Source organism: Dendropsophus ebraccatus, chromosome 3 (assembly GCF_027789765.1).
Source record: "Dendropsophus ebraccatus isolate aDenEbr1 chromosome 3, aDenEbr1.pat, whole genome shotgun sequence".
Classification (NCBI taxonomy): Eukaryota; Metazoa; Chordata; class Amphibia; order Anura; family Hylidae; genus Dendropsophus; species Dendropsophus ebraccatus.
Window position 1 is genome coordinate 188,408,286 of NC_091456.1, and position 13,877 is coordinate 188,422,162.

Here is a 13,877-nt window from a genome sequence, read left to right on the forward strand (position 1 = left end):
TAATGTCCCAGCATTCCCAGCAGCCACAGTCTCACCTCTCCACTCAGCAGCTCCACCATCTTGTTGGTGACTTCTAGGATCTTCTCTTCTTCCATTTCCTCATGTATCAGGGGCCCCGGGATTGGGCTCAGGGTTCTTCCCCATCCTTCACACCCAGGGGCCCCACAGCGCCCACTAGAGGACTTCTTCACTACTGTGTAATCCTGTGTATGGAGAGACACATTACTATCACTCCATCCATTCCCAGAATACCTCACCTCTCCAGTCCTATCCATCTGTTATTCCATAGATAAGAATGATGTCATGATGACATCACTCCCAGAATCCCTCACCTCCCCAGTCCTATCCATCTGTTATTCCATAGATAAGAATGATGTCATGATGACATCACTCCCAGAATCCCTCACCTCTCCAGTCCTATCCATCTGTTATTCCATAGATAAGAATGATGTCATGATGACATCACTCCCAGAATCCCTCACCTCTCCAGTCCTATCCATCTGTTATTCCATAGATAAGAATGATGTCATGATGACATCACTCCCAGAATCCCTCACCTCCCCAGTAAGCAGGAAGAGTATGTGTAGGGTGAGGGTTATTATCCTCTCGGCCATCTTGTCTCTGTCTCTCTCCATGGTTGATAGGTCGGTCTCTTATATAGAAGATATCAGCAGAGGATCCTGGAGTGTTGGGAGATGAATGGAGAGAAGAGGAAACAATGTAAACACAATTCATCACAAGGTATACTAATTGTCCTTCCTCTAAACTCTACCCCCTCCAGTCCGTCCTTAATGCAGCAGCCAGGCTGATCTCCATGTCCAGCTACTATACTGATGTCTCCCTATACAGCACAGGATACAATACAAAGTCCTCCTGCTCACCCACAGTGCTGCACCTCCCTACATCTCCTCCCTCATCTATCTACCACCCTACCTGTGCTTTGCGCTCCGCTGATGACCTACGTCTAACATCCTCCATAATCCGCACCTCTCACTCCCCTCTTCAGGACTTTACTCAAGCTGCACCAGTTCACTGCCTAAGAATGCCAGACTCACCTCTAATACCTAAAGCTTTAAACGTGCCCTCAAACAACATCTTTTCAAGCAGAAATATCAGGTTCCCTCATCTGATCCCCCACGCACCTCTACCTTATTTATAAAGATGGCCGGACCATAAGAACAATGAAGCACTTTTGCCCCTTTGCCCTTTGTTTCCGACCCCTCACTCCTCATAGATGGTTTATAATTGTGTATCTCCGTAATGTCTGATTTTCACCTATGTATGTCCCCCCAGAATTGTACAGTGCTGTGGAATCTTTTGACGCCATATAAATAAAAATTATTATTATTATTATAGCAAAAAAAAAGTTTTTGCTCTAGCGATAAACCGCCCAGTCCTAAAGGGGTTAATCCTCCCGCTGTCCCCCAGCTCCTTCCCTCCACCTGCAGAGCTGTACAGGAGCCGTGTGCTTCCCCTGTGCTTCCAGGACCTGCCATGATGTCACAGTCATGTGATCAGTCTCATGGAGGAGGAGGAGTCACATGATCAGGGGCTGCTGCTCAGTGTATGCTGGATGTGCTGAAGTTAGGGCTGGGCGATATTGACCTAAATCAATATGGCGGTTAATCGTACATGTAGCCGGGGTAACGATAATTGAACGATAATTCTGATATGCCCCTTTTTTGTAAGTCACGCCCCTTTGACAAACTGGCAATATTTTGATTCACAAAAGTGAAAAAAAAAAGACAAGGCTGGGCCATATAGTGAATAGTGATTATTAGGGGGTCTCAGCAAAGACCTGGACATGTATATACAGGTATACAGCTATGTATACACCACAGGACGTGTATATACAGGTATATAGCCACTACAGGAAGTGTATACACAAGTATACAAATATGTACACACTACAGGACGTGTATACACAGGGGGTCACACGGGGTGGGGTGGATAGGGGTGTATGACTTTACGGAGAGGCAGATAGGGGTGTATTACCATACAGGGGGCACATACGGATAGGGGTGTATTACCATACGGGGGAGGCAGATAGGGGTGTATTACTATACAGGGGGCACATACGGACAGGGGTGTATGACTATAGGGGGAGGCAGATAAGGGTGTATTACTATACAGGGGGCACATACGGATAGGGGTGTATGGCTACACAGGGGAGGCAGATAGGGGTGTATTACTATACAGGGGGCACATAAAGATAGGGGTGTATGACTATACAGGGGGAGGCAGATAGGGATGTATTACTGTACAGGGGGCACATACGGATAGGGGTGTATGACTATACAGGGGGAGGCAGATAGGGGTGTATTACTATACAGGGGGCACATACGGATAGGGGTGTATGGCTATACGGGGGAGGCAGATAAGGTGGTATTACTATACAGGGGGCACATACGGATAGGGGTGTATGGCTATACGGGGGAGGCAGATAGGGATGTATTACTGTACAGGGGGCACATACGGATAGGGGTGTATGACTATACAGGGGGAGGCAGATAGGGGTGTATTACTATACAGGGGGCACATACGGATAGGGGTGTATGACTATAGAGGGGGAGGCAGATAGGGGTGTATTACTATACAGGGGGCAAATACGGATAGGGGTGTATGACTATACAGGGGGAGGCAGATAGGGGTGTATTACTATACAGGGGGCACATACGGATAGGGGTGTATGGCTATACGGGGGAGGCAGATAAGGTGGTATTACTATACAGGGGGCACATACGGATAGGGGTGTATGACTATACGGGGGAGGCAGATAGGGGTGTATTATTATACAGGGGGCACATACGGAACATACATGCTCATAGAGGTTTAAAAATATATATATATATATATATGCGGGACCAGCTTTTTGCCTTGGATGTGGGCCGTAAACTCATAAAGCCCCTGTAGTGAACTTCAGATGGCTCAAGGTGTGTGATGTTCTCTTATCTGTATTCTGTATGAAGGGCGATGGTATGTACCCTGGGTTACCGGGGGCTGCCTTAGGCCCAGTGGAATTATGGATTATCCAGAGTACAAGGACGCCACCTGCAGGAGAGAAATGACCCCTATCATATTACCGGGAAACTGATTGGATAGACGAAAATACGCGTGGAGACGTCAAGCTAATTCTGCTGCGCAGCCTCTGTTTGAAGTTCCTCCCGTTCTATAGACTCAATGATATTTGCCGGCGAATTCCGCCGTCCGCCCAAAGAATTGACATGTGAACGGGCGGAACTATAAGTGGAGGCCACATGGCGGAATCCACTTGAAGCCTCAACGCGTATTACGTAGTGTGTATGCACCCTTAAGGTATGTGCACACTACGGAATCCTGACGGAAAACCCATCACGGATTTTGCAGCTCGCCGTCCGCCGGAAAAATGAGGGGTTCATTCTTCGGGCGGATGGCGGAATCTGGCAAACCACAGAATGGAGTCTATGGTAGCAGCGAAGATGCGCACGGCAGCCAGAGTCTGCGAGCAGGTGCGTGCTGCGGAATCCGCAACGGGTGTTCTGTCAGGATTCCGTAGTGTGCAGATACAGCATTCTGCATTCCCCCCCCCCCCCACACACTTTTACACTTGAAACCCGATAGTCCCCTTCCCCCCTATGTACGCTCTGTGTAAACTCACCATTAAGGTTCGGATCAAAAAAATCTTTTGCACCAAACTTTTGAAAAGTTCTCTAACAGAAATGTCTCCTCCCCTGTGAGACTTTGCTGTTGTTTGACAAGCATTCAACAGATCTTTCACAATAAAACATTTCCCACATTGAAGGCATGAAAAACGATTCCGTCCTGTGTGAACTTTCTTACGTTTAATAAGACTTGCTTTCACAGTATAACATTTTCTACGTTCTGAACATGAAAAATGCTCCACCCGTGTGAATTCTCAGAATTTTTACAATGCTTCACTTCGCCTTGAAACACTTCTCACAGCGTAGAAATTACTTGTCCCCTTGGTGCATCCTCTGAGGTTTAAAGGAGACCTGTCACCCCCGTGCCAGGGTGCCATGCTCCCGACCCCCAGCTAGATCCCCTATACAGACCTCATCTGGCCGAGTCCCGCTCCCGGAGCCAGTCCCGGGATGGAGATATCCCGGTCAGAAGCAGGGCTCCATTCATTTTCTATGGACGCCAGACCTCTCCCCACAGCGCGTGTGTCGGCTTCTGACCGGGATATCTCCATCCCGGGACCGGCTCCGGGACTCGGCCAGATGAGGTACGTATAAGGGGATCTAACTGGGGGTCGGGAGCCTGTCACTCCAGCATGGGGGGTGACAGGTCCTCTTTAACAAAATTTGTGTTGTAATTGAAACCTTTCCGCAATCGTTGCATGGGCATCAAGTTCTGGATCAATTTTACAGCATTTATTTGTTAACATTAAAATGACTTTTCCCCTGTTTGAGTTCTTTGATGTCTAAATAGAGTTGAATTATGGGCAAAACATTTTCCACATTCTGAGCATAAAAATGGCTTTTCCCCTGTGTGAGTTCTTTGATGTACAACAAGATTTGATTTCAGAGTGAAGTATTTTCCACATTCGGAGCATGAAAATGGCTTCACCCCTGTGTGAAATCTTTGATGTGCCTTAAGTCTTGTTTTGTCAGCAAAACACTTTCCACATTCTAAACATGAAAAGGGCTTCTCCCCTGTGTGAATTTTTTGATGGCAGAGAAAATTTGCTTTCAAAGCAAAACATTTTCCACATTCTAAACACGAAAATGGCTTCTCCCCTGTGTGAACTTTTTTATGGTAACTAAGAGTTGATTTCTGTGTAAAACATTTCCCACATTCTGAACATACAAATGGCCTCTCCCCTGTGTGAATTTTTTCATGGGAAATAAGACTTGATTTCTGTGTAAAACATTTCCCACATTGTGAACATGAAAACTGAGGCTTTCCTGTATTTTCTCTTTGATGTTCATCGTCTTCTCTGTAAATGTCAGCTTGCTGTGATGGAGCAGAAGATGGGACTTGTATATCAGGATGAGATGAGAGATCTTTGCTGTGAGGGGCTGAGGGTGTATCTGGGATAGTGGACGGCTCCTCATATGTATCTTGTGTGATATGATCCTCTGAGGAGATCTGATGTCCCCCTGAGCTCCTGGTAGAATCATCTGCAAAGGAGAAAACACCATTTCTCTTATTTCCCAGTAATAGAAGCTTAAACATATTGCAGACATGGAAAGTTACTCTTTTTTATGTAACATAATAAGAATGATCAGATCTGTTCCCATCCACAGGAAGTGTCAGGGAGAAGAATCTAGAAGCTGGAGGCCGGGGAGATGACGTCCTTAGTAGGAAAAGTAATGGAAACTCTTCTCAAATAAACAATAAAACTATTGCTCCCCTACATACTGATAACATGTTAGAAAGACAGCGATCTGATCGGTTCCTCGGCTGCTTGTTGTCTTTATTACATGGAACGATAATCGGGTGAATCTGCAGATTATCACTCCGTGTAATAGAGCCCTAAGTGTCCGTATGTTCATATAGTTCATGCAGGTAACATGTAACTGAGCGTGCATACACAGCACCAGCATGTAGTTCCCGCACAGACTGCCCCAATACTGTATATGTAGGATGTATAAACGATTGGTTCATATAGTTTATGCAAAGCCGATCCTGGTTGCTGTATCTGCAGAGTGAATAACATGATCATACATAGTACAAGTACATAGACGACAAGATGGTCACTATAAATAAATACAGCCGGTGACTGAGGAGAATGTGTGACTGTTCTCTGCATTTAGTGGTCACTACTCACCTGGGCGGTTACCTGTAGTGATGTCCTCCTTACACTGCTCATCACTGCTCACATCTGTCTTGTTTTTTACTATTTGTATAGCATTAATACAGTTTAGATCCTTCCATGCTGCAATGTCCTCCCTATACTGCTCATCACTGCTGTCATCTGTCTCTTCTTCTTTTACCATTATGTCTGTAGCATTAAGAGACTTCAGATCCTCCCCTGTAGTAATGTCCTCCTTATACTGCTCATCACTGCTCACATCTGTCTCTGGAGCATTAATGTTGTTCCCATCTTCCCCCTGATTCATAAAATGTGAGTATTGTAAAAGTCATCAGACAGTAGGAGAAGTCAGGTGGGATGTACAGATCATAGGGAACATCTCCATCTACCTGATCCTGATCCTGTGGAAGAAGAGGACGGGGACATCTCTCTGGTGCTGTTCTCTTACTGGATCTGACTGGAGGGAACACATACAGAGACTGAATTCATTCTTTCCATCCAGATAATACAGAGAGGAGGTGTGTATATAGTCCTGTCTATTACCTGCTGATGGGAGGGGCTGCTGATCCTCCAGCATTACATCCTTGTACTGATCCTTGTGTCCTTCTACATACTCCCACTCCTCCATGGAGAAATAGACCGCCACGTCCTGACACCTTATAGGAACCTGACACACACAATGATCAGGGCCGTATTTGCCACTAGGCACCCGTGGTCCGGTGCCTAGGGCGGCGCCCTGCGGGGGGCGGCACCCGCAGGACACATTTCTTTTTTTATTTAATTTTTTTTTTTTTTACCCCCTCCGCCGCCCCGCCGCTGACATCCGCGCCCGGGTGGTGCGGCGGGGGGGGGGGGGGGGGGGGGGGGTCTTGTGATCAGTCGGCCGGGGGATCAGTCGGGCGGCAGGAACAGAGGCAGGCTGGGAAGGAAGGTCCCCCTATGCAGGGCCGGCGTGAGCTTCCGGCATAGACTGTCACACAGGCCGGAAGCTCACAGTGCAGCCCCGCGATGCCCGAACTTCCCTGCTCAGCAGCGGCGTGATGACGTCACACGCACGCTGCTGAGCAGGGAAGTTCGGGCATCGCGGGGCTGCACTGTGAGCTTCCGGCCTGTGTGACAGTCTATGCCGGAAGCTCACGCCGGCCCTGCATAGGGGGACCTTCCTTCCCAGCCTGCCTTTGTCCCTGCCGGCCGGCTAATCCACCGCCCCCCCTCCTCGCTGGTCCCTCTGCCCCCCTCCAGCTGGTCCCTCTGCTATCCCCCCCCCCCCCGCTGGTCCCTCTGCCCCCCTCCAGCTGGTCCCTCTGCTATCCCCCCCCCCCCCGCTGGTCCCTCTGCATCCCCCCCAGCTGGTCCCTCTGCCATCCCCCCCCCCCCCGCTGGTCCCTCTGCATCCCCCCCCCCCGCTGGTCCCTCTGCATCCCCCCCCCCCCGCTGGTCCCTCTGCATCCCCCCCAGCTGGTCCCTCTGCCATCCCCCCCCCCCCCCGCTGGTCCTTCTGCATCCCCCCCAGCTGGTCCCTCTGCCATCCCCCCCCCCCCCCCGCTGGTCCCTCTGCCCCCCCCCCCCCCGGCTGCTCCCTCTGCCATCCCCCCCCCCCCCCCCCCGCTGGTCCCTCTGCATCCCCCCCAGCTGGTCCCTCTGCCATCCCCCCCCCCCCCGCTGGTCCTTCTGCATCCCCCCCAGCTGGTCCCTCTGCCATCCCCCCCCCCCCGCTGGTCCCTCTGCCCCCCCCCCCCGGCTGCTCCCCTGCCACCCCAGCTGCCCTCCCATCTTCTCCCCCTGCTCCCCCTCCCCCTGTCGCCCCAGCTGCTCCCCCTGTTACCCAGCTTCTCCCCTCCCTGTTAACCCTAGTTGCTCCCCCTCCCTGTCGCCCCAGCTGCTCCCCCTGTTACCCAGCTTCTCCCCCTTTCCCTGCCACCCCTAGTTGCTCCCCCTCCCTGTCGCCCCAGCTGCTCCCCCTGTTACCCAGCTTCTCCGCCTTTCCCTGCCACCCCTAGCTGCTCCCCCTCCCCCTAGCTTCTCCCCCTGTTCCCCAGCTTCTCCCCTCCCTGTTAACCTGACTGCCCCCCTGTCACCCCAGCTGCTCCCCCTGTTCCCCAGCTTCTCCCCATTCCCCAGCTTCTCCCCCTGTCGCCCCAGCTTCTCCCCCTGTTCCCCAGCTTCTCCCCTCCCTGTTAACCCGACTGCCCCCCTGTCGGCCCAGCTGCTCCCCCTGTTCCCCAGCTTCTCCCCATTCCCCAGCTTCTCCCCCTGTCGCCCCAGGTTCTCCCCCTGTCGCCCCAGCTTCTCCCCCTGCCACCCCAGCTGCCCTCCCATCTTCTCCCCCTGCCACCCCTAGTTGCTCCCCCTCCCCCTGTCGCCCCAGCTGCTCCCCCTGTTACCCAGCTTCTCCCCCTTTCCCTGCCACCCCTAGTTGCTCCCCCTCCCTGTCGCCCCAGCTGCTCCCCCTGTTACCCAGCTTCTCCGCCTTTCCCTGCCACCCCTAGCTGCTCCCCCTCCCCCTAGCTTCTCCCCCTGTTCCCCAGCTTCTCCCCTCCCTGTTAACCTGACTGCCCCCCTGTCACCCCAGCTGCTCCCCCTATTCCCCAGCTTCTCCCCATTCCCCAGCTTCTCCCCCTGTCGCCCCAGCTTCTCCCCCTGTTCCCCAGCTTCTCCCCTCCCTGTTAACCCGACTGCCCCCCTGTCGCCCCAGCTGCTCCCCCTGTTCCCCAGCTTCTCCCCATTCCCCAGCTTCTCCCCCTGTCGCCCCAGGTTCTCCCCCTGTCACCCCAGCTTCTCCCCCTGCCACCCCAGCTGCCCTCCCATCTTCTCCCCCTGCCACCCCTAGCTGCTCCCCCTCCCCCTGTCGCCCCAGCTGCTCCCCCTGTTCCCCAGCTTCTCGCCCTCCCCCTGTCACCCCAGCTTATCCCCCTACCCCTGCCACCCCATCTGCCACCCCATCTTCTCCCCCTGTCGCCCCAGCTTCTCCCCATTGCCCCAGCTTCCTTCATCGCCCCAGCTGCTCCCCCTGTTCCCCAGCTTCTCCTGCTCCCCCTGTCACTCCAGCTACTCCCCAGCTTCTCCCCCTCCCCCTATCACCCCAGCTGTTCCTCCTGCCATCCCCAGCTGCCTCCTTTCCCCAGTTACCCCCAGCTGCCTCCCTTCCCCAGTCACCCTGCTCTGCCCGCCTGCAGACAAGTTGTGGTCGGAGAAGTCATCATGATGGCTGCACCAGATGGAGAAGAAAGAAAAAAGTGAGCAACGGCAATCGGAGAAGACGTCACCTGTGAGTCATTAGTAACTGCACTGTAATCACTTCTATAGTGTGCAGAGCCTGTGTACCATTGGGGTCTAAATGGGTCAGTGTATGGTTTGCGGTAGTGTACTGACACCGCCATGCGGTCACTACAGTACACTAGCACAAACTTTTAAACTAGAATGCAACTACAACAGCTGCAGGTACTAAAACTCCCAGCATATCCTGAGGGCTGCAGACTTTCAGTACATGCTGGGAGTTGTAGTGCCTGCAGCTGTTGTAGTTGGGTCCTATACACTAGGTGCTTTGTGGGAGATCAGAATACATAGATCTGTGGGGGCTCAGTGCAGGGAAGTGACCCCAGAACATCACTAATAGGGGATAGAACAACAACATCTCCCCCTATACCCTATTAGTGATGTTCTGGGGTCACGTCCCTGCACTGAGCCCCCACAGATCTATGTATTCTGATCTCCCACAAAGCATCCAGTGTATGATGCACCTAGGACCCAACTACAACAGCTGCAGGCACTACAACTCCCAGCATGTACTGAGTCTGCAGCCCTCGGGATATGCTGGGAGTTGTAGTGCCTGCAGCTGTTCTAGTTGGGTCCTAGGTGCATTATACGACATATAGGAATACATAGATCTGTGGGGGCTCAGTGCAGGGACGTGACCCCAGAACATCACTAATAGGGGATAGGAGTAGATGTTGTTGTTCTATCCCCTATTAGTGATGTTCTGGGGTCACTTCCCTGCACTGAGCCCCCACAGATCTATGTATTCTGATCTTCCACCAAGCCTCCTAGGACCTAACAGCTGCATGCACTACAACTCCCAGCATGTACTGACAGTCTGCAGCCCTCAGGATATGCTAGGAGTTGTAGTACAGTGTAGACAGATGTATTGCTGGACCTTCAGGGCTGATGGTTGTCACCCACAGATTGCAGCCACCAGGAGACTCTGCACACAGTGATTTATTAAAGGGTTGTCCTCTCAGAGACTACAAATCCCAGCATACCCTGAGAGCTGTATAAATGGAGGGTGTTCTGAGATTTGTCACAGATACAGATAAATCCAGGAAAGGAGCGGGTCAGCATGTCGCGTCTCACTGGTTCTATATTGGTGAGCCCCAGGTGCCCCAGTCCGACACTGGACAGAAGTGGTCCCCAAATTAAGTCCCCGCCCTCCTTCCTTCCTCCATCACGTCTGATGATGAGAAGAGCGGGCATCAAGCAAAAGGGCACCCCAGTACTACTGACAGTCGGGGGGTGCCGCTCAGTAGTACTGGGTGCTGGAGTGCCGGCCTGCCAGCTGTGCCAGGGTATACACCATGCATGTAACCTGCCAGTGCCGAGGGGAAGGGGGCACTAGTTCGCCGGGGGGGGGGGGGGGGGGGCGCCTCGGAATGGAAAGTGCCTAGGGCAGCATGAACTCTAAATACAGGCCTGACAATGATCACACAGTCATCCCCCCCCCCTCCAGTGGTGTTACTGTATAATGTCCCAAACAAAAGGAACGGTCAAACAGATGTAAAGAGATTGCACATATTAAATAAGTGAAAGAGGAAAATATCTTTATTCAACATACATAGAAAAAGACTAAAATAACTTAAAAACATACGGTAAGCTCATAACACTGGTATAACCCTGAGAGCCGCACTCACCTCCACACAGTATAAGAGAGAAGTGTAATCATACAAGTATACAGACCCCACACACCAGTTCTCTCCCCCTGTATACAGACCCCACACACACACCAGTCCTCTCCCCTGTATACAGACCCCACACACCAGTCCTCCCCTGTATACAGACCCCACACACCAGTCCTCTCCCCTGTATACAGACCCCACACACCAGTCCTCTCCCCTGTATACAGACCCCACACACCAGTTCTCTCCCCCTGTATACAGACCCCACACACACACCAGTCCTCTCCCCTGTATACAGACCCCACACACCAGTCCTCCCCTGTATACAGACCCCACACACCAGTCCTCTCCCCTGTATACAGACCCCACACACCAGTTCTCTCCCCCTGTATACAGACCCCACACACACACCAGTCCTCTCCCCTGTATACAGACCCCACACACCAGTCCTCTCCTGTATACAGACCCCACACACCAGTCCTCTCCCCCTGTATACAGACCCCGCACACCAGTCCTCTCCCCCTGTATACAGACCCCACACACCAGTCCTCTCCCCCTGTATACAGACCCCACACACCAGTCCTCTCCTCCTGCATACAGACCCCACACACCAGTCCTCTCCCCCTGTATACAGACCACACACCAGTCCTCTCCCCCTGTATACAGACCCCACACACACCAGTCCTCTCCCCTGTATACAGACCACACACCAGTCCTCTCCCCTGTATACAGACCCCACACACACCAGTCCTCTCCTCCTGTATACAGACCCCACACACCAGTCCTCTCCCCCTGTATACAGACCACACACACCAGTCCTCTCCCCCTGTATACAGACCCCACACACACCAGTCCTCTCCTCCTGTATACAGACCACACACCAGTCCTCTCCCCTGTATACAGACCCCACACACACCAGTCCTCTCCTCCTGTATACAGACCCCACACACCAGTCCTCTCCCCCTGTATACAGACCCCACACACCAGTCCTCTCCCCCTGTATACAGACCCCACACACCAGTCCTCTCCCCCTGTATACAGACCCCACACACCAGTCCTCTCCCTCCGTCTTACTGTGAATATTGGAGCTTTCTTCCCTCTGTTTCTCAGTATACAGGAGTATATAGTTTGGTAGCTTCCTGTTTCCTACTTGTAACCTCAACGCCCCTTCTGCTGACATCACAGGAGAGGATGAGCTGAAGTGATGTGTGTAGAGCAGAGCTGTGTATATACACTCACCGGCCACTTTATTAGGTACACCATGCTAGTAACGGGTTGGACCCCCTTTTGCCTTCAGAACTGCCTCAATTCTTCGTGGCATAGATTCAACAAGGTGCTGGAAGCTCCTCAGAGATTTTGGTCCATATTGACATGATGACATCACACAGTTGCCGCAGATTTGTCGGCTGCACATCCATGATGCGAATCTCCCGTTCCACCACATCCCAAAGATGCTCTATTGGATTGAGATCTGGTGACTGTGGAGGCCATTGGAGTACAGTGACCTCATTGTCATGTTCAAGAAACCAGTCTGAGATGATTCTAGCTTTATGACATGGCGCATTATCCTGCTGAAAGTAGCCATCAGATGTTGGGTACATTGTGGTCATAAAGGGATGGACATGGTCAGCAACAATACTCAGGTAGGCTGTGGCGTTGCAACGATGCTCAATTGGTACCAAGGGGCCCAAAGCGTGCCAAGAAAATATTCCCCACACCATGACACCACCAGCTTGAACCGTTGATACAAGGCAGGATGGATCCATGCTTTCATGTTGTTGACGCCAAATTCTGACCCTACCATCCGAATGTCGCAGCAGAAATCGAGACTCATCAGACCAGGCAACGTTTTTCCAATCTTCTACTGTCCAATTTCGACGAGCTTGTGCAAATTGTAGCCTCAGTTTCCTGTTCTTAGCTGAAAGGAGTGGCACCCGGTGTGGTCTTCTGCTGCTGTAGCCCATCTGCCTCAAAGTTGGAGGTACTGTGCGTTCAGAGATGCTCTTCTGCCTACCTTGGTTGTAACGGTTGGCTATTTGAGTCACTGTTGCCTTTCTATCAGCTCGAACCAGTCTGCCCATTCTCCTCTGACCTCTGGCATCAACAAGGCATTTCCGCCCACAGAACTGCCGCTCACTGGATGTTTTTTCTTTTTCGGACCATTCTCTGTAAACCCTAGAGATGGTTGTGCGTGAAAATCCCAGTAGATCAGCAGTTTCTGAAATACTCAGACCATCCCTTCTGGCACCAACAACCATGCCACGTTCAAAGGCACTCAAATCACCTTTCTTCCCCATACTGATGCTCGGTTTGAACTGCAGGAGATTGTCTTGACCATGTCTACATGCCTAAATGCACTGAGTTGCCGCCATGTGATTGGCTGATTAGAAATTAAGTGGTAACGTGCAGTTGGACAGGTGTACCTAATAAAGTGGCCGGTGAGTGTATGTCTGCAGCGTGTGTAATGTACATGTAGCTGAGCTGTATATGTGTAATGTACATGTAGCTGAGCTGTATATGTGTAATGTACATGTAGCTGAGCTGTATATGTGTAATGTACATGTAGCTGAGCTGTATGTGTGTAATGTACATGTAGCTGAGCTGTATATGTGTGTAATGTACATGTAGCTGAGCTGTATATGTGTAATATACATGTAGCTGAGCTGTATATGTGTGTAATGTACATGTAGCTGAGCTGTATGTGTGTAATGTACATGTAGCTGAGCTGTATATGTGTAATGTACATGTAGCTGAGCTGTATATGTGTAATGTACATGTAGCTGAGCTGTATATGTATAATGTACATGTAGCTGAGCTGTATGTGTGTAATGTACATTTAGCTGAGCTGTATATGTGTAATGTACATGTAGCTGAGCTGTATGTGTGTAATGTACATCTAGCTGAGCTGTATGTGTGTAATGTACATGTAGCTGAGCTGTATGTGTGTAATGTACATGTAGCTGAGCTGTATATGTGTAATGTACATGTAGCTGAGCTGTATGTGTTTAATGTACATGTAGCTGAGCTGTATATGTGTAATGTATACATTAAATACAAAAAGTTATGGATATTTGGCTTCATGGTGAAATTTAAAGGGTTATCTGGGTAACAAAAACAATATTCTAAACAATCCCCCTCTTCAGTACCACCCTATGTTTAATATACATATTTAACCTATCTGTTTTTTTCTTATTCTTATTGGCTCTTGTCTAAAATCCTCTACTCTGGGT

General features: G+C 51.0%; 1 protein-coding gene and 2 pseudogenes across 1 annotated transcript; all 3 read right to left on the reverse strand.

Moving 5' to 3' along the window:
• The window catches only part of LOC138786597 (zinc finger protein 208-like), a 646,972-nt pseudogene that overhangs the window by 277,327 nt on the left and 355,768 nt on the right, over positions 1 to 13,877 (reverse strand).
• The window catches only part of LOC138787585 (zinc finger protein 585A-like), a 42,151-nt pseudogene that overhangs the window by 13,706 nt on the left and 14,568 nt on the right, over positions 1 to 13,877 (reverse strand).
• LOC138786816 (gastrula zinc finger protein XlCGF8.2DB-like) lies at positions 4,221 to 5,277 on the reverse strand. The gene has a single exon (XM_069963881.1). It carries the CDS (start codon positions 5,176 to 5,178, stop codon positions 4,387 to 4,389), a length of 792 nt encoding a protein of 263 aa, XP_069819982.1. The 5' UTR covers positions 5,179 to 5,277; the 3' UTR covers positions 4,221 to 4,386.